Below are 27705 nucleotides of genomic sequence, written 5' to 3' on the forward strand. Positions count from 1 at the left end.
GCCTCTTCTTTCTCATGTTTTTATGTCATGTATAAAACAGCTCGTCAAAGTGGCAGTTTGTAGCCAGACAGATTTAGTTGTTGCTCCAAGCAGTGCTCTTTGCAGCACTGAATTTGCAATGCAAAAAGAAGGAAAGCACCGTGGCCCCGTGCTGGTCTGCTGGTCTTACACCGAGTGGGCAGTAGAGTCTGCGGGCGTGCGACGGGTGTGACGCGTGTGATGGGTGTGACGGGTGCGACGGGTGTGACGGGTGCGACGGGTGTGACGGGTGCGACGGGTGTGACGCGTGCGACGGGTGTGACGCGTGTGACGGGTGCGACGGGTGTGACGGGTGCGACGGGTGTGACGCGTGCGACGGGTGTGACGCGTGTGACCCTAACGTTGGTGTTTCGTCCTCAGCTTGCCAGGGTCACGCGGGAGAGCTGTGCTGCGTGCTGAGCCTGGACGTGCCGGCCCTGGAGAAGAGGACGCGCTTCCTGGCGCCGGCGCCGAGCTCCGTCGCCACGCTGGACTGGGCGGAGGACCTTACGCTGTGAGTGCGCCGCGTCCGGCCAATGAGCATCCACCCCGCGACACCCCCCCCATAACTGGCCGCATGCTTGGCGGAGACCTCGTCCCTGCTGACTCTGCGGACCAGCTAGGATGCGATCGCTGGGAAAATGAGCGTGGCTCCTGAGGAGCGAAAGACAAGTGTGCCAAAGGTTTTATGTGGTTTCAGCCTTTTCTGACAGTCTCTCTGTGACAGTGACGAGCGTGGGACCATTCACAGCTCCCTACATAATCGTGTTCACTACAGGATGAAATACCAGGATGAGGGGAACATGCAGGCTAACCCTGCTGCTCCTTGCCGCTTTAGCAGGAGTTTGCTGGCCTATATTGAGCTTTTTGCCACAAATAGCTCATGGAATTTGGCAAGCGAGATCCTGCCTTGCAAATCCCATTTAGTGTAGGACTGCAGATGGAGCGTAGCCTAGCGCTTGGCCTCTCCGGAGAGCTCATAGAAAAGTGCAGAATGTAATAATGGCAAGCTTGGATCTGGAGACCTGATCCTGCAGTGACAGGGACAGCACGGCTTTGGCCGCAGGATCTCGGGCTGTTGGCTTCGCATTGTTCTCGTCCTGAAACCGCCCGTCAGCAGCAGGTAACGAGACCCCTGACGTGCCACCCGGACGTCTTTAAACACTCCCAAATGCTCTCAAACGACCTCCGACCCCCAGCAGAGCGCAGCCCTACCTCTGCGGGAGGCTGCTTTCAGAACAGAGCGGTGCAAAGTGTCGGCAGCTAATCCCTTCAGCCTTAAGGGTGAGCTCATGGACGCCGCTGCACACGGGCTGCTGGCTTTAATCAACCTACAGAAGGCGCCTGCTCTCCTGTTCTGAGTCACAGAGTCACAGAGCTCTGCAGTCAGAATGTTCAGAGTATCACAGCCTTCCCTTGATGCTTAAGCCCTGGCTAATCCCCCAACTACGGCCCACTTAAGGCATTCTGTAGTGCACAAACTCAGCAATTTCTCTTCGTTTATTTTTATTTATTTATTTTTTGCAGTGACTTTGTTTAGATAATTATGTGCAAAGACCTCCTTAAATGTGTATCAGGTTTTCTGTCCCTCCCCCTCACTCTCTCTCCCCTTTTTAGGGATTTGCAACCAGAAACCAAAGAACTCAAAATTAGACTTGTGGAGCGCAATAGCAGAGGAGAACGTAAGTGGGAACTTGGTCATCATGTGCTGGACTAAAATCTGGACCATATCAGATAGATTAATGGCTGTTATTATTGGCTATTAATGGCTGTACACAACACAGCACAGTAATGTTACCCATGTTAGTCGTGTGGGGCATTGTCATTCCAAACACTTTGCATACTAACCCTTTTTATACAAAGGAAGGCCTTGGGATTTTGCAATCAAGTCTCTCTCTTTGTCCCTGTCTCTCTCTCTTTCTCTCTCTGTGTCTCTCTCTCTCTTTCTCTTTACCTCTACCTACCTCACATTGTACAGAATTCTTGCCTGGCCACGCTTGCTTATCCCTGGGCCTTGCTGGGAGGAGCCCCAGTGGGCAGCACAGGCTGTCCGTCACGCCTGGCCACGGTCTGCCACCAGTAGCTACCATCACCTTGGAGGTTAGTGACATGGAGATATGGCGCCCCCTCTCTCAAGAGCAGATGAAATCCGAGCAGATGTTTGATGGTATTACTTTACCCAGAGGGGTGATACCCCACATTAATGCAGCTTTTTATGACTTGCATGACTCTTCTGCACTTTATGATGTAATGTAATGTTTTCTGTAAAAGAACTAATTTTAAAACTTTGTTCATTGTTACACTAAGCTTCAGTCGATGTGTAGGAACACTGATAGGAATTGTGATAAGCTACTTCCAAATGTCTATGTGAATTATTTATCAGAAGTGTGTCCTTTTACATCTGTTGACCTGGCTGACTTGACCACCAGTTCTGACTGAAGTTGATAGCCGCGCGTCACTTTCCAACGGCCCCGTTACCCACCTCTGCTGATTTCCGGGTGTAACCAGGCGGTGGGTTGTGTTTCTGCCCCCCCCCCCCCCCCCCCAATGCTAACCAACTCCTCCCTCCGCAGCTCCAGTGTGTGGATCTTAACGACACCCTCCCGGCCGCACCGCTCCGCCCCGCGGTCACGCCCTCCAAGAAGGTGGACGTGGACCGCACCGTCATGCCCGACGGCACCATCGTCACCACCGTCACCACCATCCAGTCACGGCCGAAACTGGACCGCAAGCCCGGTAGGTGCTGGCGCTCGGCCTCCTGGGGCCCGAACGGTGTGTTAGTGGAGAGGACACACTGAGGGCATGGCGGCAGGTGAAATAAGGGCACTGCTTGACCCGGACAGACATTACCAGAGTGTGCGGGAGCTGATTCATCTGATTTATATTGTAGAAATATATTGTGCAGATGCTGAAAAAGCAAGAAAAACCTGTAAATAATTAGAGCAGGTCCTGGATTCACAGAGCTCAGCAACACCCTATATAATCCCTTTCCTGGTCTCTTCTCTGCTTGTGTTGTGCTTGTCGTGTGTGTTTTTTTGTGCGTGTGAGTGTAGGAGACTCGCCCTCCAGGTCTCCCTCGAAGGTGGAGGTGATGGAGAAACGGCCCACGATGCTGACGGAGAGTTTTCAGAGCCGGAACAGCATCAGCCCCACCCCCAGCAGTCAGTTCTCCAATAAACTGTGCTTATTAAGGCTTATGGAGCTTTATAAAGTGCTATGGTCTGCAATATCTTGTAGTGTCTATTACAGCAGCTATTACTGAACGAGGCAATGAATGTCACGTGTGTGTGTGTGTGTGTGTGTGTGTGCACGCGTGCGTGTGTGCACGCGTGCGTGTGTGCGTGTACTTTCACATTCTGTATCCCAGCAGAAAGCCCCATCTCGAATGGGCTGGACCCTGTTGCAGAGACCGCCATTCGGCAGCTGACCGAGTCGGCCAGCAAGCCGGTGAAGAAGACGCCCACCAAACGCAGTACCCTCATCATCTCTGGAGTGTCCAAGGTCAGGTGGTGATGTAGGCGGTAGAGTGAGCTCACACACAGGCCTAGTTCCCATCTAGGATCTAATTTTTCTTAATTTTTTTATTCCATTGTGAATTGTCAAGGGGCAGTAATTTTAGCTCTTCCCTCTTTTCTGGACATTTACGTATGCCAGTTTGTCATGAATTGTGAATTCAATTGTGAATATTTCAGATTGAACCATTAGACTAAAAGGTTTATTATAAATATTTTTTTACTTTAGTCACAAGTTTTTTCAGAATTTTCTCTAGTTCTGATTTTAATTACATGTTAAACCGATGGCCTGATACATGAATCCTGTAATCAAATGTATCTTGATTATCCCCTATAATGCATCATGGTCCATGTGGGATGGTTTACAGGGGGGTAAAGTGCTTAATTGCTTCATGCCAGTGTAATCGGAGCCCCGTTCAGTGTCCGTCCTAACAGATGACTAGAAATAACCTTCTCTGTCCCCTCTGTCTCCAGGTCCCCATCACGGAAGACGACTCGCCGCTCTCTGTGGGCTACGCGGCAGCGATGGACGCCGCCCTGCAGGGGGAGCCCTGCGTGGCGGGGACGCTGAACCACCACGCGGCCACTCCCCACCAGGACGCGGACGAGACCACGCCGTCCGACGCGTCCGAGCGGCCCAGCGTGGACGACGCCGAGTCAGAGACGGGCTCCACGGGGGCTCTGGAGACCCGCAGCCTCAAAGACCATAAAGGTGACTGACCTGAGAACAGCCGAAGGCTCACTACCCACAGTCACGCCACTATAGTTTCAGAGCTAAGGCTGCGCAGAGGAGGGTCTGACACCACAGTAATGTCTGTGGCCAGGGAGGATCAGCATGAGGGGCAGATGAGGGAGCGCATACGCCCACAAACACTCCCACTATACAATTTAACATGCAGCTGTATGGCCAGCGTACCTCTGACTACATTTACATTTAGGACGTTTAGCAGACGCTCTTATCCAGCTGAAAGAGCAACGGCTGACATACTTGAGTCACACAGAATGCTACACTCGTATCTTGGTTCTCTTGTGACTGAATGACTGGTTAGTGTAGTTATGTACACAACTTAAATGCAAGGAATAAACATAGACACACACACACAGAAACATTCCACATACCAGTATGTATACTAAAAAAAACATCATCTTCCTACTTGCTATAAGACTGCTGAATTCAAATTAAAATGCCACTCCAGTTGTTTTTGATTGCTCCATACCTGGGAATTCCAGTGCAATACACTTTTTGTGCAATATTCCTATTCATAATTTATGGTGTATATACGTCGTAATATTCTTTTTTTTTTTTTTAGCTACTTTGCACTACTTGTATTCCTGCTGCTGTTTATTCCGATCTAATCTGAGCCAATGCGACGTAATCTGGTTGTAATTCTAAGTCTCTGATTGGCCCTGTGTGGTCTGTTGTGGGCGTGGCTTGCAGTGGGCTTCCTGCGCAGCGGGACAAAGCTGCTGTTCCGCCGCAGACACAAGCAGAAGGAGCCGAGCTTCAGCCAGTCGCACGAGGACGTGTGCAGCCTGGGCAACCACGCCTCCTCCGCCGCCTCCTGCTCGCCCAGCAGCCGCAAGAAGGCCGGCAGCTTCTCGCGCCGCCTGATCAAGCGCTTCTCCTTCCGCTCCTCCAGGAGCAAGGGCAAGGGTGGCACGGCCAACGGCGGGCCCGCCTCCGACGACTGACGCCGCGGACAGAGGGAGGCAGCGAGAGTGGTGAGGAGGGAGAGAGTGAGGGAGAGAGAGAGAGACGTGGTGCGGGCGCCAGTCGAACGAATAATGGGTCGGCCGGAGTGTTTGAAGCGGTTGACGGAGGGTGAGTGTGGACAGGCTTCGTGGTCTTCGGGGCTGATGGGCAGACAGGTGGTGGTTGGACCCTCCACAGGTGACCCATGCAGCCGCCGCCCCGCCAGAGTGCCGTGACCGGCGGGCGTCCCAGGTGGACCGTCCGTCTGCTCCAGTTAACGGCACCCTTGGGGAGGAAAACACTAAGTTGTCTGGGTGGGTGGAGGACTTAAGAAAGACCTGCTGATTGTCTAAACTGTATATATATAAAAAAAACAAATAACTTCAAAATGGCTGCTCATGTTAAGGGAGAACAATGGGTTGAAAATAGAGGAGGAAGAAATGTGGAATGACTCAGCAGAGGGGGCGACGTGACCCAGTACTTCTCAAAAACTCTTGCATCATGTTGCTGTGTTTTGGGTTTTTACATTTTTTAAATTACTATTTATTTAATTTTCACCCGATGCACTTTGGAACCTTACCTGGTTGTTTACAGCGCTGGGGAGCTTCTCTTCATCTGATTTACTGTTTTCTGTATTGTTTACTGTCACTGACACTAAATTATTACTGGGTACCAACTTGGAGACTTTACTAGGTGAATTATGGTGAGGCTAATGCTGTGTGCTTTGTTGTTTTGCTGTAGTTTATAGCAATTTAGATCAACAAATATTTATCCCTGTTTTTCAGATAGTGGTACTACTCTGACCGTGTGGCACATCTTTTGTAATATTCATTTGTTAGAAACACACACACACAGATACACAGGAATAGTGTGCATATCCTACAGTTAAGTTTTGAGTGAATTTAGGTAAGTTATGAACTACATGAATGGAAATTAACAAGGCAAATTTAACTGTTTATTCTTAAACTTGTGTAAGTTCTTTAAATGATATCTAGTTAAGTTTAAAATGTATTTCAGTTTTCATGCATATGAAAACGACACCTCAGGGGATATCATAACGGTTTCTACAAACAGTGCTGTGAAGATAACTTCACACAAAGAAAGAAGCTATCCCAGACAGTATCTTACAAAATATTTCCCTTGAATACTTTGTTCTCATTTACTTTGCTGCAATAAACCCAAAATATCTTGCATGTGTACCTTAACCATTTAATCAAAAGGTGTAAATATTGAAAAGAGGTCTTGGGGAGGAATCCAGTGCTCCCATTAACATTCAAATCTGCATAGAAGCCTGAATGCCTGCCCTTTCAGAGCATGAGATCACTCAGTTCTTCTTTAATTCAGCCACCGATGACCTAGCTAATGGCACATCTCAGACATCAGTTAAGTGCTGTGATCTCTGCTGAAACCTGGTTGTGTGAAAACCCTCCTCCAGATGTGTGAAGTAGTTGTCTTCTCAACCTTCACTCCACTCTTCTAACAATGGCTTGCACACATACATTCCATTGCATCAACTTCATCATAGAGGATGTCTTAAATAAAGAAATGTGTCAAAGTGGCAAAGGAGAACTCACAGGCTAAGAATTATAATTTTGATCATATTTGGATTAGATCTCTTGCTCCAATGCTCTTCTGAGAGCCTAAATCAAAACCCTATGCAGCGTTATACTATTATCAGGCCCTGAATATTATTCTCATTGATAGAAAGAGTAAGTCATGAATGGAATGTCTCTCAGATACTTGGAGCTTTATATTATTGTGTGGCTACTTCGATGTTTAATTTATTCTGAATAAATTATTTTTTAAAATGCATTCTTTGTTTTAATTTTTTTAAACACAGCAAGCACACTGCAGACTCACATACTAAAATGCAACATATTCCCATTAGAAAATGCACTGTAAATAATACATGGTACAATGGTACTTCTTTTTTACTTAAACCTATGCTTAAAATGCTTAAATGAAATGTTCAGATTTTGGCAATAAACCAGTTAAAATATAATGCATAGTTGAGATTTGACGTGGTCCATAAACCATTTTTAAAATCTCACGTGAATACTAGAAAATGCTTTTCAGTCTTCTAACATACGTCTTAATATAAATTTAAGCTAATTTTATTTTCTCGCTATTTTGTTTAAAATTGTAATGCCAGCGCTATATTTCCGCCAAATGACCCTGGCTTAAAATTCAGAGGGAGTATTAATAATTGGTTTGAATTTTCCGCCTAAACTTGATTGACTATAGCATTGACCAATGGTAAATCAACTAGGTTTTCGCAACCAATCAATCTGGTATAGTCAAGGAAATATCTGATTGGCGCTTTGGTTTGCGCTGTTTATGCACGACAATGTTCAACCAATGAGAACTAACATCCTGTCAGTCTTTTGTCACAAAAGCCAATGGAATCCGCGTTGAGATGGTCGAGACCAATGAAATTTTGGGGCGGACGGAAAAGCCCCCTTTCAGCCTGTCCTTAAATACTGCACCAAGTTTCCCGAGCTGCATCAGTTATATTTCTCTAGCTGACGAAAACGAAGGAAAAGAAAAACTATTATCATGTCTGGAAGAGGAAAAACCGGAGGAAAAGCCCGCGCCAAGGCCAAGACTCGCAGCTCCCGTGCCGGGTTGCAGTTTCCAGTCGGCCGTGTTCACCGCCTTCTGCGCAAAGGAAACTACGCCGAGAGGGTAGGTGCCGGCGCCCCTGTGTACCTGGCCGCGGTGCTCGAGTACCTCACCGCTGAGATCCTGGAGTTGGCGGGCAACGCGGCTCGGGACAACAAGAAGACCCGCATCATCCCTCGTCATCTCCAGCTCGCCGTCCGCAACGATGAAGAATTAAACAAGCTGCTCGGAGGAGTGACCATCGCTCAGGGTGGCGTGCTGCCCAACATCCAGGCCGTGCTCCTGCCCAAGAAGACGGGCCAGGCTCCTCCAAGCTCCGGCAAGGCGGGAAAGAAAGGGTCTTCACAGTCTCAAGAATACTAAACGATGGCTCGGACTCCTGACTTTTTAGCTGGTTAAAAACAACACCAAAGGCCCTTTTAAGGGCCACCCAAGTCTTGAGGAAAAAGAGCAACTTCCCATTGTTCACGTTCGTTTTGTCTGTCTGCTTTTCTACGATACAGAATAAATGTGTTTTCTGTTACTAAACCAAAAAATGCGATAACAATTTCTTTGTAGAGAAGGTGAGGATAGCTTAATGGTACTGGGTTTTTGGCGGAGTAGCTGAGAAATGCAACAGTTCTTGGTAAATAAACTTCATGCAGTTCGAGGCGTTTCGGCCGCAAACAGATCAAATTCGTACGTAGTTTAGGTCCTTCACACAAACAACCTGCTTGTCTTTGTTGGCTGAAACCATCCGTATCTGAGAAATAACACGCAAGTGATTTAGGAAGTGTTTATTTCATTGTTTTATAACAAAGCTGAAGATTGCATTTTCACAATAAGGCACGTTAAAGGTGTAGGAATATACATGTATTTAGCCCAAGATTTTAGCCTTTGACTTGACGGCCCAACCCCCAACTGCTATCCGTTACTGAACAATGTATAACTTATTTCCTACACCTTTTGTATTTAGGTTATATATAGAGAGTTAACAATGATGGGCGATTTCTTGAATATGAATTAAGCCAGGACCTGAATTACCCGTGCTAATGAAGGTTCTCCATTGAAAATATTTTAGTTCTCCACGCGGCTTAATCTGTGTCACGGCAACACCTGGCGCTTGGTGGTGGTAGAGGCCATTTAGACCAAGTGGCACCCGGTAGTGTTATGACCTGACAAACCACTTCAGCTATAGGTCACACAGATAAAGGACTTCACAATGTGAACTGTTCTACAGGCATGTATGATGTTAGGCGTTCATAACCAGACCATGCTTTGCTAAACCATTAGAGGCCACTTTGGTGCGTTATCTACTGCTAAGGCACTTCAACGCACAGGCTAATTTGCAAAACATTTGTTTTGGGTGCTAGAGCAGGAAAATATACAAGGTAAGTACTGGGAAACTGCTCCCCAGGACAGATACCGGATCCTGTGGTGTTAAGGCCTGTTGATGATAGTCAATTACTACTGTTACAGCAATATGACATCTTAGTTCAGTTTTATCGGAATGTATATTTAGCTCAAAACTGTCTTGAGCCGAAAAGGCTCTAGCGTGGTCTAAAAACAACACTAGGGCCTTCCTTGCCCAAAGAACAGCCTTGTGGTCACACTGGTAAACAGGCACAGAATCATTGTGGCATCTAGTCAAACAGCAGCGCATCTATGCTGCAGGTGCAGCCTTGTGCACCAACAGATAGACACCTGGCCTATAGAGAGAACTTTCACACTGTGTGTGTGGTGGTGGTGGTGGGAGCTGTGTGCGGTTTTCAGGTTCACGGTGTTGAGGGCGTTGAGCAGGGCCCCTAGCAGGCGTCGTTAAGCTGCCTGGCCGTGGTGAGGATGTCTTTGGCTCCTTTGGTAAGCAGGAGGTTAGCCAGGTCCACTCCGAGCTTCTCAGCAGCGTCCAGGGCCAGCAGGGGTATTTTGGGCGCTGTGACCCCGACGTGCGCACGGTCCCCTGCGCCCTCGCACACCTGGCGCACACACACACACACGGTGGAGGTGAACAGCAAAACAGAATGTAGTGTCTCTTCTCTTTGTGGGTGTGAGCTCTAACCTTGTCGTTAAGGTTTACGTTGGTCTGCATAGTGTCCTTTAGGCAGTCCACGCCGTCTAAACTGTAAACCGCACCGGTCAAATAGAGCTGAAAGCATAAAACATGGAAATAAAAAACGAGTTATTCCGTCCGACGCCTAGGACTACGGTTCTGTGGCTGGGGCTTGAATGTTCTCAAACAACATGTTCTGTGTTTATTAGTATCTGAGTGTTTACCACAGAGTTCTTGACTTGTGTGTAGACAGCAACAGGAACGCTGCAGCCGCCTTCCTGCACACAGGGAAGGGGGAGGACGAGGTTCACAACGTATGCAAATTACAACCATCTAAAACAATTGAATTTCATCAGTGCTACTTGATGTTAGAAGGGGTTCTTGGAAAATGTGCCCAAGAGTCTCTACCATGCTCAGTTCCCATTTAAAGAACGTTTTTAACCTCAGCGATGTCTGAGAGACAAAGACTTCATCTAACGGGAGCAAAACCATTAGCACACGTTTCATTTATCTGATCCTTCTGCCACCTACTTGTTATTTAGTTGTTTTTTGGGTATGCGTGCACAAACAATGCGATGGCAGCATTCTTGTTGCAGCCGTGCTGTTTTAGGCCAGAGCGGGTGACGAAGACTAACCAGCTGTTTGAGGAAGGCCCTCTCCGCTATGCAGCGCAGTACGGTGTCTGGGTCGTGCAGGACGGACACCATCTCCAAGATGTCGCGGTCCCGCGCCCTCACTTCAATCGCCAGGGCTCCCTGTGAAGCAGACTTCAGTAAAACCCTGAGCAGTCACGTCATGGCGCTTGCCAGGCGGCCATTTTGTAAGTTTACCCTCGACTGAAGTAATTAAGGACACTAATTTCCACACTCATGTGCATTGGCCATGTTGCGATAGAGCCCTCGTTAAGAATCGTGCCGCATCTGCCTACAAAACAACAGGGTTTTCGCTCCGTTTGGCAACCGTTGGCACACATGGATAAGCAGGTGTTTCCTATGACGTTGGCCCATAACAACACAGCTGTGTCAGGATGAAGCCACACGTGACTTGAACATGGCAAACAGCCTAACAGACTTGCAACTCTGTTTTACCACCATAGTGAGAGCATGCGTTTTCTGTGTAGGGTCACAAGGCCTGCCGTGCACGTTGGCGCGTTCGGTCACGCACCTGGCCAACAGCATACATGCAGTCTTCAGGGCCCAGGACCTGAGAGAGACCAGGACAAACATGGAGTTTAGCCCTCGGCAGAGAACAGCAGCTTGGGAAGAAAATAGTTTTGTAAACAGCAGACTGGAAAATATCTTCCCATACCCTCTAAGCTCACTGAGCTCAATTTCCAGAATGTTTTTTTTACTTAACAGTTTGTTATTCTAGTTTTGCTTAAGTAAAGCAAAAACATTCCATCCAAGCAGTCACTGCCTGATTAAGTACAAACGTGAAGTACAAACTAGACCACTTTTGGTATTCCCGAACATCCCGGCGGGCCCGTGGACCCGTACCTGTCCGATGCGGCTCTCCCAACCCATGCGCTTGAGCCCAGCGGCGGCCAGTATGATGGCGGCAAAGTCGTCCTTCTCATCCAGCTTCTTGAGGCGAGTGTTGAGGTTGCCTCGCTAACGTAGCGTCATGAAGGAATGAGTAACGTGTGTGACGGAAGTACTGCGTGTGACAACCATAAAGGCACACGTGGGCTGGGAAAGGATACAATGTTTTCAAACACCAGCTGCGGGAATCTCTTCTTCAGCTGGGCAGCGCGGCGGAGGGAGCTTGTGCCGATTACGCTGAGAGAGGAGGCAGAGGTCACGGTGGGTAAGAGTCAGTAAAGTGGCCAGCGCACTTTAAAACCACATCAAAGTTCCTATGCTAGACTCGGAATATGAAAAATGGAAATGCTGTCTGTAAGAGTTCTACCTCTTCTCCGGGAGGCTGTCCAGGCTGAATCCGGCATTCTTTGGATGAAGCACCACTGCATCGTGGGGATTTTCACGCCTGCGGTATTGACAACATCAGTAGGCTACATGTAAAAGCACACAGACTGCACAAATGACATCAGAGAAAGGCAGTTTGTGCAAGGCCCCTGTTATACAAGTAGATACTGCAGTCCAGGAGCTGAATCTTAAGTGACTGGGAAAGTCAGAGATCCAGAAACGTACTGAAGGACAGCACCGATAGTGAAACCGGGAGGAAGTGAGGTAGGCAGATCTTTCAGAGAGTGCACGACAAGGTCCACCCTGACAAAGGATAAAAAGAGAAGAAGAAGGAAAAAAAAGTTCAGTGAATTAAACTTACTATGTTCTGAAAACCTGAACATTCAATCACACTATGCCATGTTATGTATATAAATCTTGTAGTGTAGACAACAAGTTTGAAGTTTGAACAGTGCTAGTTTAGCAGTATGTACTGCTGTACCAGTGTTAACAGCAGATGGTGCCTGGCACTCAACAAAGCCCTAACAAAATGTTTCTTCTATGGAAGCTTTGGCTCAAGGGGCTTATAAACGATAATCAATTGAGCAAAGGCTATATATGCTGCCCTCTTGTGGTGATTTGGAACAATGCGCTTTAAGCCAGGGTTGATCCGACTTGGCTGCTAGGGTCTGGACACTTCAATAAGGCTTCAGAGAGGAAACGTCGGTTGAGGCTTACTCGTTTTTCTCAAGGGCGTTCTCTAGCTCTTTGGTAAACAGACTCTTCTCTCCAATCTATAAAAGGAGAAAAGACAGCAGGACACTTTCGCTACGAACTTTAACTTTACCTGCTAAAACAGCCGTACGATTCACTTACATTACAAAATTCATTCAAATATTTTAATGTTCTGTTCGAACTGTACCTTTGATAATGCCGTGTCCAGGATTTTGTCACCGACTGTCGACATGGCAACTGAAACACACATAGGAAATGTTTAACAAAAATGTAATTGTGCCCACCGACTGCATTTCTGACATCAGCGTTGATTGCTTTCGACACAGACACAGGAGGATTCATTGGGGGAGGAGACGAGAAGACTGGTGTGGATTACACAGTCCCACTACAGCACAATCACTCAAGTGTCTGTGGGGGCTGAGAAGAAGAGAGAGAGACAACAAGAAAGAGAAAAGAAAGGGAGGGAGAAAGGAGAAGAGGGAGCAGAGGGGAGAGAGGACTGTCTCAATGCGAAAGAAAGAAAGAAGGAAAGAAAGCAAAGGCACTGTAACACAGGCATAGACAAAGAACGTTCTAGATCATAAGCACTGCCCTCAGCAGGCGTCTTACTGACGATGGAAAGACGTGTCGTACCTATCTCCAGCTGCAGGTCAGGATACAGCTCCTTCAGTTTCTCAGCCACACTGTCAGTCTGGATACGTGCCAGCTGGGACAGACACACAGCTCCGTCAGAGAATGCACCAGTTAATGCAGATACACCACACACACACGGCTTAATGCAAGACCTGCACACCTGTGCAGAAGACTGGAACTTCATTTTGGTCACTTAATTAAAAACCTTTAAAAAATGAAAAAGAAAAAAAAACGTTAGCTGTTCTTTATATTTTGGCCACATTTCATGACGACTGGACCTGCAGAAATGGTCCAAAACTAAAATCTTGCAGGTCCACTGACAGAGGTTAAGAACGATTTTTCCCTTGTCCAAATGATTAAGATGGCGCAGAAATGCAGGTTAATCCTCAGTGTTACAAACAGCCGTCATCTGCGTAATTTAAACACGTTATGACACATTACACTTCCGTGCCAGGTAAACGAAGCTGATTTTGCTTAAGGCTTTCGTAAGATATTGTTAAACGTAAATTGGCTGTAATCGCTTCTAGCAATCTCTGGGAGACAGATGAGCCCCGGTTCTTATCCGCACCCAGCACGTTGGCGGACACACCCGCTCTCACGCCGCTATGCACCTTCACGCACAACCGTATCAACCTGACCAGGCTGTGTCGGCTCAGTTTGGCTCCTACAAACGTAACCGTGAATGAAAGTTCAAATGGGACAGAACAAATTCTGTGCGTTCTTCCCAGTTCAACGGGGACCAAAAAAAACGATCATTTATGAACGTCAAAGGGGAAGCAGACCTAGTATACATTAGGTATGTAAAATTACATAATCCCTATAACATTTGGTGCTTTAGTAGAAACAACATTGTGCTAGAATATTATTTTCACATATTAATACTAGTAATTAAATAAGGCTGAGATATATATGCATTGCTTCATGAGCCAAAGTAGAAAATGCATAAATGTAATAACGAAAATCATCTTGTGTTCCAACCTGGCTTTTCCTCGTCCCCATGCGTATAACCCGAGTGACCGTTCCGTTTCCTTCCTGAAACACAGAGAAGTCAGAACTCTCATGCAGGTGCCCCTGTGCCCTACCTCGACAGCCATGCCTGGCACAGCCTAACACAGTTCCTCCAACTCACTCTTATGTACTTGAAAGGTCCCTCCATATTATCGGTTAGGGCGACGACAGTAGAAATGTTTCGACTATTAAAGACGTTGCGCCCCAACGCCTGTCTAATGAATGAAGGGCTCAGAGAAGAAGAGTGTCTTTTCCTACTGGGCAGGTCCCCACGCCCTGCATCTTCTGGACAATGCTGATAAACTAACAGCTAACCAACTCATTGTTAGTTAGCTAGTGTGTGTGTGTGTGTGTGGCGTCAGATACACACTCACACACTTCACTGGTTTCCAGAAACTTCTACTGCCCAGCTATTCAATCTTTTTATCTGACATGTATGTAGCTACGATTGAAGTTGAAGCTACGGTAGGACTGACAGGCTTCACCCATCCACGGAATGATCAAAGATAAACCCACGAATAACCACACAAATGACTAAATAACATTAGATGCAACCAGGTGTCGAGTTGTAGTACCCAACGCGATGTGATACTTAGTGGCTAAATCCCAGTTCTAACTTTTCAGGTTCATCAGAGTAAACAGTGATGTAATCCAAGCAATACGTGAATGCTTTCACACATTAAGAACTCATTTGACATGTATTTAGTGAGTAGATACTGTATGTCAAGGTTAAAACGGAGACTCTTTCACTGGCCAATCTCTCCCGTCAGTAGTGATTAAATTAGCACTGGACTAACCGTTTCAGATTAAGTACTGAAAGTGTTCACATAATTTAATAATTTTAACAAACTAACGCTAGAATGACACATGGAAAATAGTTGTTTCGACCATGTTTATTTCTATATCGCTGCTCTCCTGTCCGGGAAGTTCATCAAACGCTCACACCGGTGGGTGTGCAATGGAGGCTGCACGCGCTCATTCACGCGAGTTTAACCGCTTTAGCTGACTTACTTGAGCAGCGCTGGCTTCGTGAGACATGGTTCTTGACGAATGAAACACACAACGATACAAATACTCAAGAATGTACAGTAGTTTAAACGACGTAACCGATTATTTTACATAGCTAACTGACTTTGGATATTTTTTTCATTCTTCAGCCGCCAAGATTATTGCTTGTGACCTCCATAGAAACGTCACTTCCGTCTCCTGCAATAACAACAAAAAAATGTATTTAAGAGCGTTGGAGGACGCCATGGTAGTCATCTGTAGCGCATACTGCTGGCATCTTATTATTACTTTTGTATCATGCACTATATATATATAGTGATTCATTTAAATATTTATGAACCTCATATATACACTAATATATATATATATATATATATATATATATATATATATATATATATATATATATATATATATATATTAGTGTATATATGAGGTTCATAAATATTTAAATGAATCACGCAGTCATAGCCTAATCGACAAACATATATAGATGAGACGTGTTTATATAATTCTATAATTCTTTGCTGTTTTTATACGTTCATGTACTTTCCTGGGCCTTATCCTGACACCATAGACTGTATATACCTGTGTGTGTGTGTACACAGTGTGTGCCTGGGACGTGTCGTGTTCCACGGGTACCGAGAGGCCGGGTGTGGATCAGTGGTGTGGATGCTGTATCCTCCACATCTCCACCACCTGATCCGCCCGTTCACCTCGCTGACTGGCTGACGGGCTGCTTCCGGTTGGAGACGTGGCTTAGCACCGCTGCCATATTGAGCCGCACACAGGCGGACTGCCGCAGACTAATACCTCTTTTATTTATCTCGACGCTGTTTTTATTAGACAAGACAGCCGTCGTCAAGAACGCGAACGTGTAAAAATAACAGATACTGAAAATGGTGAGTTACTTTAATTTGTTGCCTAATTGACCGTTAAACTAAGCGACGTGTTCCGGTTTTTCTCTCAGACGCGACAGCTGCCTCTATCATTGGAGTAGTTAAGCTAGCTAACGCTAGTTATTCGCTAGCTGCTAAACAATAACCCGACACGGCGTTTAAATTAGATTATCCTGCTTGGTTGTTGTGAGACATAGTAACTGTATCGCAAAACATCAAGATGTTGTTTTCGTCTACTGTCTCGAATACAAATGTACACACTGAAAAGCGTCAACATAGTCTGTTAGCTGATAGCTACCTGCTAGCGCCCACATCAGTGTCCGGCTGTAGCTAACGCTGGCGAGCTAAACGTACGAGCAGACCGATGACTCTAACCCCCTAGCATCGATTAACTGCTTGTTTTGATGTCGCCTAGATGGGCAGTTTGTAAAATGTCCCATTTAACTTGGCTGAGGGAGATGTAGTTATCTGGTTATTCGTCATTTAGCTCATTCATCTTGCAGGTGTCATTCTAATGGGTGAATTGGTCCAGTCATAGGATGACTTGATTTTGGACGTTATCATTTCACTGTGTACTTTATGGATGTATGAGGTGTACCGACTGATTGTGTTGTAAGTTGATGAAGCTTAAGTGTTTTGTGTTGCTGTGCCACGAACAAGACACATACCCGCTGTATTCAGCACTGGAATTCTAGCTTTCGGCTCTCTTTTACGAAAATGTAATGGAGAGAAACTAAGACAACTGGTTATTTGAATAAGTGTCTTTTAGAAAGAGAAACAAGTTAATTTTTGTTCTGTGGGCATTGTAGAGGAGTTTTCTAATATTGACCGATAAATATAAAATGTTTTTGTCAATGAAGAATACTGCAGTGTAATCCTGATCGAGGTTCAATGAATAATATTAAATAATTACAAATAATTCATGCAAAATAAGCTAGCGTTCCAGATCTTCGCTTGCTTTCAGTCAACTGGCAGCACAAACCTTTTTCTTTAAGTGTAGTTATCATGTGTGTCCTCTTCTTGTTTCTCTGAGGGTAAATTTTTCTATTTAAGCTTCCATTACTTTCATAAAAGGAGACTGTGGCCCACGCACGCAACTTTAGCCAAGAGTACTTTTTATAACCAGTGATTGATTGTCGCATGTCCTGTCAAAATATGTTTCAATATACTTCTGTCTTTGAGTGGGGTTGATTGAATGGTGGTTCGAGGAAGAGGTCAGTATGGCCATGCTGAGTGTCTTCTCTGAGGTGGTGCTTCAGGGTCGTTCCTCTGTGCCTTTCCTTTCCAAGAATGTCACCTAATCAAGGCCCCATTAACAACACAGTAATTAGTTTGAGCTGCTGTTGTAGCCTCAGTGTACATATAGGGAGTGTGTAGGTGTGTGCCTCCAAGTTGGGCTGTTGACTCAATGACCGCAAGTAATGACTTTAAAAAACTGGTTAGGGTTGTATACATGAGGTTGTGTACCGCCTTAGGATTCCATAATTATGAGAAATGGTCTCTGTCAAATGTACTTTCTAAATCTTTAACGGTGCTCAGTTTTTACACATTAATGGAATCTATACACTAATCTGTTACTTTGCAAATGCCTCCTAATGAACACAATATCATGTAAGATTTTCTTTGGTGAGCTCTAAAAGACCTGGTCGGAGGATAGCCTTCATTACCGTGACCCGTTTTTTTGTCTGTCAAATACAAATGCAATGCAACAGAACTCTCATTAAGAACATATGAGATCGACCGAGACGCTTCCAGACCCTGAATCTAATCCGTCAGGCGGTCGGAGCGCTTCGTTTTGGTATTGCGTTCCACTATGTCAGTCTAACCGGAGACACGGACGGTAGTGGCAGTAACAGTGCCCGACCTGTCGCCCTGGTCCAGGTGCTGTTGGCGGCAGCGGTGTGCACCAAGGCGGGCAAGGCGCTGGTGTCGCGGCAGTTCGTGGAGATGACGCGGACGCGTGTGGAGGGCCTGCTCGCCGCCTTCCCCAAGCTGATGAACACGGGCAAGCAGCACACGTTCGTGGAGACGGAGAGCGTGCGCTACGTCTACCAGCCGCTGGAGAAGCTCTACATGGTGCTGGTCACCACCAAGAACAGTAACATCCTGGAGGACCTGGAGACCCTGCGGCTCTTCTCACGCGTGGTACGTGACTGGAGCCCCGACGTGCTCAAATGTGTCCTTGGGACAGTATAGAGGCTAGTCATTTTGAATGTGATTGTTATATGTTGTGCTTTACATGTATTTATAACGAAGCGATGGGCGTTTAATGCGACGTGGATGAAGTCCAGTTTGTATTCATTTTTATGGGTCGGTTCATGCGAATACTACGATTCATTAGAGCAGAATACTGCAGTGACTGAGTTAGTTCAGGATGCTCACAATGCAGAAGAGGATTTCAGGCTCCTGCGACATCGTCCTTGCGAAGGCCAGTGTTGCAATTAGCAGATGATGCTTCGTGCAGGCCTGATGTTCTCCAGAAGGCCAAGTGCAGCCCGCCTGCTCTTCTCTGCTGGCTCAGTGTTTGTGTGCGCTGCCTGTTCAGCACGCCGCTGCAGCTCAGACGCACCTTCACACGCGTCAGCCACGCCTTCCGCTCCTGATTGGTTGGCGGTTTGCCCTGCAGATCCCCGAGTACTGCCGCGTGCTGGAGGAGAGCGAGATCTCCGAGCACTGCTTCGACCTCATCTTCGCCTTCGACGAGATTGTGGCGCTCGGCTACCGGGAGAACGTCAACCTGGCCCAGATCCGCACCTTCACAGAGATGGACTCGCACGAGGAGAAGGTGTTCCGCGCCGTCAGGGAGGTGAGGAGCGGCGGTGGGGGGAGGGGCTGTGGAGGTGGGGGGAGGGGCTGTGGAGGTGGGGGGAGGGGCTGTGGAGGTGGGGGGAGGGGCTGTGGAGGTGCGCGTCACTGCAGAATCCTGGGTCTGCCTCACTCGACTTTGCACAAGGAGCAGACGTGCAAAGTCAGCAGACCACTTGTTCTCAGTGTGGGTCCAGCTGCAGGGTTGGGGCTGCAGGGTTGGGGCTGCAGGGTTGGAGCTGCAGGGTTGGGGCTGCAGGGTTGGAGCTGCAGGGTTGGAGCTGCAGGGTTGGAGCTGCAGGGTTGGGGCTGCAGGGTTGGAGCTGCAGGGTTGGAGCTGCAGGGTTGGGGCTGCAGGGTTGGAGCTGCAGGGTTGGAGCTGCAGGGTTGGAGCTGCAGGGTTGGAGCTGCAGGGTTGGGGCTGCAGGGTTGGGGCTGCAGGGTTGGGGCTGCAGGGTTGGGGCTGCAGGGTTGGGGCTGCAGGGTTGGGGCTGCAGGGTTGGGGCTGCAGGTTTGCCATTCTCAGCAATGGCTCTGGCCATCCTGGAATATGTTAATATATTATAATGTCTTGTATATAAAGCAATATATTATAATAATCATATGACTTATAATAAGTTTGGGGGGAAAGAAGCTTTATTTCAGTAGTGTTTAAAGATTGACATGTTCTTCAATAGCAACTGAGTAAAGTATAATAAGATGAAGCAAAAAATGTATAATAACAAAACAAAATGAATGGCAACATTAACCTGAGAGGAACTGATGGCTATGGCAGCAACCTGCGCTGCTCTTGTGTGGACAGATTAAGAGTCCTCGGGTCATGAGGGAGGGAATTCCAACGCACAGAGCCTTAAGCTCCAAACACTACAGACAGGCCGGCGCTTGTATTGACTTCTGCCTGCGCGCCGTTAAACCACCTCCCTGGTCCTGTGCTGCCCCCGCCCCCTCCCCATGCCCCTCCCCCCGCCCCTCCCCCAGACCCAGGAGCGCGAGGCCAAGGCGGAGATGCGGCGCAAGGCCAAGGAGCTGCAGCAGGCCCGGCGGGACGCGGAGCGGGGCAAGAAGACTCCGGGCTTCGGCGGCTTCGGGAACAGCGCGGGGGGCGGCGGGGGCACAGCCATCATCACAGACACGCTGGTGGAGGCGGAGAAGCCCAAACCGTCACCGGCGCCCGCCAGGTACACACGCGCACACACACCACACACACAGGTGACTGCAGGTTCAGGAAGAGTGACGTTGCGTCATTGTCGTAGTGTAATGTGTTTTATTGACAATAAGGAACCAGTGACACGGTGGGTGTGTAAGCCGCACGTCAACACTGGAAGTTGGTTCCTGCCCGGCGATATCACATGCAGTGCTGCCAGCCACAGGCATGCAGAAAAATTTAAATCATCTACATGTGCTCTACCTGTTCACACTTCAAAACCGCTTTAAAAAACCAAATAAAGCATAAAAACTTTGAGGTAAAAAAAAAGTAAAGAAAAAAGCTTTGGTGTAAAATTCATTTGAAGGAGGTTCAGATGATCTCATCAAAGGCACTGGTCCCATTTCATAGCTATGGAACACCATCACTGAGTCTCTGACACTAATGTCTTCCTCTTTCCTCCACTGTGATGCTTGACCTTTGAACCCTCTCTGTGCCCGTCTTCCCCCGCAGGTCCAGCGGGCCCAGCAAAGCCCTCAAACTGGGGGCCAGGGGCAAGGAGGTGGACGATTTTGTGGACAAGTTGAAGTCAGAGGGCGAGAACATTATCCTACCCAGCACCGGCAAAAGACCCTCGGAGGCGTCCAAATCTCTGCCCGCGCCTGTTAACACTGAGAGGTAGGCCATGGGTACAGATCCTGCTGGACGAGTGGTAATTGTGTGTGTGTGTTGTTTGGTTTTTGGGCGGGTGCGGGGGGTTGGGGTTTTTCTCTGCTTTTCAGAGCAGCTTACAAAAGTGCTTTGCCATCTGTGTCATCTATATCTGATATTTTGTTGAAACAAATATCACCAGGCACTCTAACACCTCGTAGGTGTCGGAGGCCCTTGTTGCCCTCCACATTTTGTTAACTGTCTTTTAACTTCATGCTGTCAGCAGCATATGATTGGCTGGCAAGCCTCTCTCACCCCAGCAGTGACACTGACCTGTAAAATCTCTCCACCAGCTTAACAACCATGTCTGATGTCCACGCACCAACACCACACCCACAGCTGTGGCACTGCGGTGTCCGTGTGAGTGCTGTGTTGAGGGTGTTATGACACATGGAGAATTTCCAGACCCTAGTGATGAACAGGAAAAAAGGCTGGCTGATGAATTTTAATCCACACTTAGAAAATGGGCAGCTAAGGCTGATGAACCTGGCGTGTAGGAGATCCTTGGCTGAGGCCTGTATGTGACTGTATGTGTGAGGGAGGAATTGGGGGATCATTAGATTATTTTAGCTGGCTAGAGGGTGGTGACTGAGGTATTGTGTATAACAGTATTTTGTTGTGGTATACTGATATTTTAGGTTTTTCAGGCTGTCAAGGGAAAACAGAACCTATTCTGTATAACCCTGAATTTTAAAGGTCTATGGAGATTAGCTGCAGTTCTGCTATAATTATTCTTAATTGCGACAATATAAAAATTTCAAAATCTTGTAAAACTTGTGTATTTTCCTGTCCTGTTTGAGTGGTGTCTCTGTGATGTTCCTCACCTGCGCCCTCTTGTGGTCTCAGTGTGCACCTGCGGGTGGAGGAGAAGATCACGCTGACGTGCGGCCGTGACGGAGGGCTTCAGAACATGGAGGTGCTGGGCATGATCACCCTCCGCGTGGCCGACGAGAAGAACGGACGCATCCGCCTGCTCATCAACAACAACGACAAGCGCGGCGTCCAGCTACAGGTGGCACAGGAGGGGCGGGGCCTAGAAGGGTGGGGACTGGGGGGCGGGGCTTTATCTAAGGCCACAGATGTATGGTAGCAGTATTCCATCCAGCTCTTATCGAATTCTGTATATTGGGCCTTTTGTGTGCTGTAATATAACTTGGAATGATGCATTGAGAGCTCCAGTTGCTAAAGCGGTTAACGGGTGTAGAGTGTAGGTCTTCTGGGCCATGGGGGAGGGGTGGGTACGGCATAGTCGCTGCACAGTGAAATAAGCCACGCCTCCTTCCACAGACCCACCCCAACGTGGACAAGAAGCTGTTCACTGCCGAGTCCGTGATCGGCCTGAAGAACCCGGACAAGTCGTTCCCCCTGAACAACGACGTGGGTGTACTGAAGTGGAGGCTGCAGTCCACAGACGAGTCCCTCATCCCACTGACGAGTACGCGCCTCTCCTCACATCTGGCCAACAGACCACATTCGCGTGTGCTGTTCGAGACCAGCTGTATTTACCCTCCGGTCTGTCTCACCACAGTAAACTGCTGGCCGTCAGAAAGCGGCTCTGGCTGTGACGTGAACATAGAGTATGAGCTGCAGGAGGACTCGCTGGAGCTCAACGACGTGGTCATCACCATCCCCATCCCGTACGTCTGCCTAGTGCCACGTCGCACGCTTACTTCCTCTGTCTAACCCACGTTAGAAGGCGTCTGAAGCATCGTCTGCACTGATGTTTTGTTTGGAGGCCTTTTCTGAACGCTGTCAATTAGTTAACAATACGTACCGCTACTGTAGTATCACTGTGTTCTACCACCCTCCTGCGTTTCCCCCCACATTTGACCAAGCGCGTGTGCATTTCAGGTCCGGTGTGGGGGCCCCGGTCATCGGTGACCTGGATGGAGAATATCGCCACGACAGCAGGCGGAACGTTCTGGAATGGTATCTGCCCGTGGTGGATGTGAAGAACAAGACGGGCAGTCTGGAGTTCAGTACTGCTGGACAGCCCAACGACTTCTTCCCCGTCAATGTCTCTTTTGTCTCTAAGGGCAGCTACTGTGACATTCAGGTACAAAAACTAAGGGAAAATATCTGAGTTATGCCACAAAGAGTCAAGTCAGGTGATGGATTCATGGAATTAGTTTAAAGGTTAAGCTGTTTTCTAAAGGCTTTCTTTACTGTGCTTTCAGACACATTTTTTAGACAGATTTTTAAAATCCAGATTAGTTGCTCACTGAAACAGGGCCCAGTTGGCTCTGTGCACTTAAAAAAAAAAAACACTTTATCCAGTGGTATTGTTCTTTCTGTACTCAATGTCTAAAGTTCCTTCTCTCTCCCTCTCCACGCAGGTCATTAAAGTGTCTCAGGTGGAGGGGAGCAGTCCAGTGCGGTACTCCACAGAAACGTCATTCTTGGTTGAAAAATACGAGATACTATAAAAAAAAAAATCAAATACAAAACAGCAACAACAAAAAAAAAAACCACACACACAAAAAAGAGAACCTCACCAACAAAAACCCTACAACCAACTTCAGAGAAAAGAGTTCAGTGGACCGAACACACACACACACACACACCTAAACACAGTGCAGGCTAGAGAGAAACAGTGATGGAGCACAGAGAGGTGGTTGAGGACCTTCAGCACTACTGCATCTTCAGCTTTTCTGTTCCCCCTCCAAAACGACGGCCCATTTCCACCTCGCGGGCAGCGCCGGCCGTACTGGTACCTTCGCACAAATGCGAATATTGCTCAAAAGGGTACGGGTTTGTTGACTTGAGGAAAAAGAACGCCAAAGCCAAAACAATCGCGGTTTTAACTGGAGACGCCAAACGATGCATTGTACCATTCTAGAGAAGAAAAGGGGGGTTGGGGGGGGGGGGGGGGGGGGATAACTTATGTGACTCCACCTTGTCTTGAATCGGTTGTATAGATGATGGCATTTTATTAAAGGTTTATATAACTTAGCATTAAGGATAAAAGTCATTTGCTAGTGTGATGTTTTCTTCTTATCTTAAAACCTGCTTGGGTTTGTTGCTTACACCTGTGCTATGATTCTGCGCCATAGAGTTTGTCCGAAATCTCTTCAGAGACACTGCACTGGATGGCTGACGTTTCTTTCTAACAGCCTTTGTCTGAACAATCCTCCACTGACCTATCTACTCCTTGCTTGTATCAGCAGGACCATGTTACGAAATGGACCTCGTTGTTTTGTCTGTCTGTGTAGCCCTCGTCACATTTATCTTTTGCTGGGATATTTTTGTTGTTTCTCTCATTGGCTGTGAAGTCTTTTGCACAAGCCCAAGCTTGTGTTGCTGTCTGTCTCCTGTTTGTTTTGTCTGCTTCCTCCTCTTGCTTTATTCTGTCATTCTTGAAGCATGCTGAAGTGCATAGATGCATTCAGAGTCTGATATGAAGTCACCGTAGAGAGAGTTCAAATGGTTTACGTAGCCAATCTCCGTACATTTGAGCTTTGCTTGATCTTGAGTGTATTTCTGAATTCGGTTTTCGCACCAGTGGAAGGGGTCAGATCCACAACCATCCGAGGTGTCTGGACTGGTGCTGTTGTACAGAGTGCAATACATAAGTGGTGGTGTTTTTGAACGACTGGGCATACCTGCAATTAAGACACCACTCCGCTCTGGGGCCTGTTTCACTGACAGTTTTATTCAGCTGTGACGTGGACGTGTTAGTTTTCAAGTGTTCGTGTAAAACGATTTAGAAGGATATGCAAGAACCGCCTGACATCTTCCTGTATACGATGGCAAGACGTCCAACCGCCGAAGGAAAACCTCCTTTCTTGCTGTGTCTGGATCGGTGGAAGCACATCCCAGAGTGGACCTGCTCCAGCCAGGCCTCCTTTAGCCGGACCCCTGGACCCCTGCCAGTGCAGCTCCATGGGCAGCTCCTGCTCCTGGTTTACTCTTGGCGGTGCTTCAGATCAGTGATGGACACCGCATGGCCGAACTGGCCCGTTCCTCAGTCTGGACCCCCTCACACTTGTACAGGGGAAACACCAGAGGTTCCCCCTCCTGTCTCCATGTCCAGTAACGCCTCAACTCCACAGTTCGGCGGGGAAAATGAAATACTACACTTTCTGGTTTTTGAGTTATTGTTTCTTTTTTGTATTTTGTGTTTGTTGGAATCGTATTGCAGGTGGGGAGAGGAAAATAAATCTGAGTTTCTGCTATTTCTTTTTGTAACCCTGTAAAATAATGAAATAGGGTCATTATGAATAACATTCCAGTGTAAACTTATTAAAGAAATTATCAAAATGTATAAAAATACCAAGTTAGCCTCTTTACTATTGCATATAAAAGGCACAAAAGAATCTGATTATTACTGTGAATAAATGTTAAGGGGTAAAGTGTGTTCTGAGTGGTGGGAATGTATAAAACTTTCGTTCAGCTATAGTATCTGAGCGTTTCCTCATTCCTCATATGTCTGTGTGGTAAGAATGAGAGTGTGCATGCAACCAATAGAGTGAGATGTGTGTGTGTGTGTGAGAGAGAATGTTAGGGAACTCCAATCACTCAGGAAGTGTCACAATAACAGTCCTCATGTCTGGAAATCGCATTATTTATATAACTAGAGCTCGAAGGGCCACATACAAAGCATGAGCAATACTTTCTGTTCTCTGAACTCTGAGTACAGGGGTTTGTTTATGAAATCAGTGGGCACGCGGAGCTCATTACCAATGTCCTTATTTGGAGTTTGGGAGGAGAGGAAGCACAAGGTGTGTCTGCCCTTTCATTTTTTCCTTCCAGTTGTGAATGAATAACTGCACAGTTCACACACATTTATTTTCCCCCATCGTGGCAAAGGATAGAGTCATGACCAATGGAAGCATTTTACCATGGCTTCTGCTTTGAGTTTGAACTCCACCATGAAGGCATGTTAATGACAGAGAGATGCTTGCCAGTTTGAGTTTTTCTTAGGATGGTGGTGAATTCTGTCGAGGAGGTGCTTCGGAGCCGGGGACTTTTAACTGAATCCAGTATGAATTTGCCACCGGTCCCTAATGTGTACCCTGGCAGGAGCCGGAGTCACAGGACAGCCCCAAAGAAGGTCCGCTTTCAAGTAAGTGATTTTTTTTCCCCAACCCCCCCCCCATTATTTTTATTTTACACACACACATATATATATATATATATATATATATATATATATATATATATATATATATATATAAAACTTACTTCATAGTTTACTAATTTTCGGACACTAATTAAAACGTATATAATGTTCTAGATTACTGACACAATTAACGCTCCCGTTTGTATTTAACTTACTGAGTTATGCATTTAGCGTGTACACGTGTGCCTTAAAAGAAACCTTTCCGAAGAATAACGCGTCAGGGAAGTACCTTTTCTTGACCACAAGGGGGAGTGCTTGTTAACGCATTACCCCAGCCGATTGCCTGGGGGCATGTTTGCAAGGATATTTTTGTTTTACTTAGTAGGAAACCTCGCCACCATGTGTGTTTGCCATTCAGTCTTATGAATGTTGGAAATTTGTTTTGGTCTCAAGAATGCAATAAACTTTCTTTTTAACTGTAGACAGTTGCTTCCACCCCCCATGAACCAAGCCTTTCAAGTTTTAATGAGCGCTTTGTACCTGTATAAATGTACTGAATACTTTCAAGTCATGGCATTAGTAAGTGAGGAAAACGAGCAAAAATAAGTGTTGTTTTGGAAAGATGAAAGAACTTCCTCGTCATTGCATGTTTAGACTGGTCTTTCAATTTAAAAGTGCCCTCAAGGCACGTACAAATGTGTCTTAGTCAGGTGTTGCTCTAGCCTAGTCAAGCATTTAGAAAAAAGGACAGAATGAAGACACGTGCTTGACGCTAGTCCTGAGGGACTGGGGGTCAAATGAGGACTGCAACGGGAAACACATTTGGATATTTGTGAACATAATTGCAAATCTATGACACGAAGGCTCAGTGTAACCAGTTGTACACAATATAAACCAAAGTAACATCTGCTAAAATGTTGCCATAACAGCCTGTGCTTCAGTAAATGGAAGTGAAGAGCTCAATTAGAAGTTTGAAAAGTCCCAACTTTTAGTATGTCTGGGTTTCACTGTTCCTGACAGCTGCAGGATAAGGACGACAGGATGAGCAGGGGGAGACAGAGGGGGAGACATCGTGGGGTGGAGAAGGAAACACACTCGGGCTGTGGCCATAAATGACAGGCCACCCACTGCTGTGTTAAAGGGAATCGCAGCCTCAGCAATTCCATTATGAGTCGCATGCAGACTGACATCAGAGCTGACTCATTTAACAATGGGGAAGGAACAGTACCAGCTGAATGGGATTTATTCATCTGACTGTATCTGTACTGATGCGCAAAGACCATCATATTGTTTCTCACATACTGATTTAATGCAAAGAGTTCTTTGAAATGACCCAGCCCACGCAAATCTTTCAGTTTAATGAACACAGCTTGTATGAAGGAGACCTACCAGTATTTGTTAAAGTGATACCTGTACTTGATGAGAGTTTAATGCGTTCTCCATAGTTTTCTCATTATCTCATAGCACGTAAGCCTCCCTGTACCTTCAAAGGATCAAAGCTTCTCATCATTCTCTTTTTAAATTCATTCATTCGTTAATATGAATAATATTATATAATATAAATGTATTTAAAACTTGGATTCATTCTGGCAAGTGAAAACCATTTATTAACTTTACAATCCAGACTGTTAATCCTTTAAAGGTTTTCCCCCACCCTGCCTCTCCATGTAGTTCGTCCCACGCAATATATGCTCCAGACACTGGTGGGTGGAATGTCTCACTTGAAGGGGGGAGGGGGGTGGGGTGGTGGTGGTGGTGGTGGTGTATTCCACATTATGCTACAACACCCATGGGCTAAACCAACCCCAGCACAGCTTGAGCACATTACTCCAGCAGAGACTGCACGTCCAAAAACGGAGCATGTTCGTCATTTCCCTTCTTCAGAGTTGGGGGGGAAAAAAGATGCTTGTGGTATTTTCTGG

At 46.8% G+C, this 27705-nt stretch overlaps 5 protein-coding genes across 20 annotated transcripts in view; 4 read left to right on the forward strand and 1 right to left on the reverse strand.

Moving 5' to 3' along the window:
- The window catches only part of c2cd2l (c2cd2 like), a 30169-nt gene extending 23134 nt beyond the window's left edge, over nt 1-7035 (forward strand). For all 3 annotated transcript variants that reach the window (XM_077011831.1, XM_077011830.1, XM_077011829.1), the window contains exons 8-15: nt 400-532; nt 1636-1700; nt 1997-2118; nt 2592-2754; nt 3072-3179; nt 3386-3519; nt 4005-4242; nt 4969-7035. In XM_077011831.1, coding sequence (XP_076867946.1) covers nt 400-532; nt 1636-1700; nt 1997-2118; nt 2592-2754; nt 3072-3179; nt 3386-3519; nt 4005-4242; nt 4969-5222 — 1217 coding nt within the window. In that variant the 3' untranslated portion in view covers nt 5223-7035. The remainder of the gene's footprint in view (nt 1-399; nt 533-1635; nt 1701-1996; nt 2119-2591; nt 2755-3071; nt 3180-3385; nt 3520-4004; nt 4243-4968) is intronic.
- Nucleotides 7036-7674: 639 nt separating this feature from the next.
- h2ax (H2A.X variant histone) lies at nt 7675-8389 on the forward strand. Its single transcript, XM_077011840.1, has one exon. The coding sequence runs from the start codon at nt 7780-7782 to the stop codon at nt 8206-8208; it is 429 nt and encodes a 142-aa protein (XP_076867955.1). The 5' UTR covers nt 7675-7779; the 3' UTR covers nt 8209-8389.
- Nucleotides 8390-8612: 223 nt separating this feature from the next.
- hmbsa (hydroxymethylbilane synthase a) lies at nt 8613-15357 on the reverse strand. Of its 3 annotated transcripts, none has more exons than XM_077011836.1 (14): nt 15166-15357; nt 14125-14178; nt 13147-13219; nt 12701-12750; nt 12517-12572; nt 12025-12102; nt 11783-11860; nt 11577-11652; nt 11371-11484; nt 11039-11077; nt 10510-10629; nt 10099-10152; nt 9884-9970; nt 8613-9800 (listed from the first exon to the last, which is right to left on the reverse strand). In XM_077011836.1, the coding sequence occupies exons 1-14, from the start codon at nt 15190-15192 to the stop codon at nt 9630-9632; spliced, it is 1077 nt and encodes a 358-aa protein (XP_076867951.1). In that variant the 5' UTR covers nt 15193-15357; the 3' UTR covers nt 8613-9629. The 3 variants fall into 3 exon arrangements, with proteins under 3 accessions (XP_076867951.1, XP_076867952.1, XP_076867953.1); XM_077011837.1 differs by lacking the exon at nt 15166-15357 and adding an exon at nt 14276-14466; XM_077011838.1 differs by lacking the exons at nt 14125-14178; nt 15166-15357 and adding an exon at nt 13307-13638.
- Nucleotides 13795-23587, forward strand: arcn1a (archain 1a). 2 transcript variants are annotated; one of them, XM_077011833.1, is made up of 10 exons: nt 13795-13942; nt 17943-18206; nt 18688-18867; nt 19845-20044; nt 20524-20688; nt 21568-21733; nt 22009-22156; nt 22250-22358; nt 22573-22777; nt 23058-23587. In XM_077011833.1, the coding sequence occupies exons 2-10, from the start codon at nt 18009-18011 to the stop codon at nt 23145-23147; spliced, it is 1461 nt and encodes a 486-aa protein (XP_076867948.1). In that variant the 5' UTR covers nt 13795-13942; nt 17943-18008; the 3' UTR covers nt 23148-23587. The 2 variants fall into 2 exon arrangements, with proteins under 2 accessions (XP_076867948.1, XP_076867947.1); XM_077011832.1 differs by lacking the exon at nt 13795-13942 and adding an exon at nt 15814-16064.
- A 1884-nt stretch (nt 23588-25471) lies between these two features.
- phldb1a (pleckstrin homology-like domain, family B, member 1a) overlaps nt 25472-27705 on the forward strand; it is a 45183-nt gene continuing 42949 nt past the window's right edge. For 7 of the 11 annotated variants that reach the window (XM_077011807.1, XM_077011809.1, XM_077011812.1 and 4 more), the window contains exon 1: nt 25472-25786. In XM_077011807.1, coding sequence (XP_076867922.1) covers nt 25646-25786 — 141 coding nt within the window. In that variant the 5' untranslated portion in view covers nt 25472-25645. The remainder of the gene's footprint in view (nt 25787-27705) is intronic. The other 4 variants (XM_077011824.1, XM_077011822.1, XM_077011823.1 and 1 more) reach the window with 1 other exon arrangement.

The sequence above is a fragment of the Brachyhypopomus gauderio genome, chromosome 7 (assembly GCF_052324685.1).
Source record: "Brachyhypopomus gauderio isolate BG-103 chromosome 7, BGAUD_0.2, whole genome shotgun sequence".
NCBI lineage: Eukaryota > Metazoa > Chordata > Actinopteri > Gymnotiformes > Hypopomidae > Brachyhypopomus > Brachyhypopomus gauderio.

Coding starts and splice junctions, on each gene's coding strand:
- h2ax (XM_077011840.1), top strand. CDS start 7,780: ATGTCTGGAAGAGGAAAAACCGGAGGAAAAGCCCGCGCCAAGGCCAAG.
- hmbsa (XM_077011836.1), bottom strand. CDS start 15,192: ATGTCTCACGAAGCCAGCGCTGCTCAA. Junction 14,179..15,165: donor ACGAAGCCAGCGCTGCTCAA/GTAAGTCAGCTA, acceptor TCTGTGTTTCAG/GAAGGAAACGGAACGGTCAC. Junction 11,078..11,370: donor GGGAGAGCCGCATCGGACAG/GTACGGGTCCAC, acceptor GGTCTCTCTCAG/GTCCTGGGCCCTGAAGACTG.
- arcn1a (XM_077011832.1), top strand. Junction 18,207..18,687: donor TGCGGCTCTTCTCACGCGTG/GTACGTGACTGG, acceptor TTTGCCCTGCAG/ATCCCCGAGTACTGCCGCGT. Junction 22,157..22,249: donor GTCCCTCATCCCACTGACGA/GTACGCGCCTCT, acceptor GTCTCACCACAG/TAAACTGCTGGCCGTCAGAA.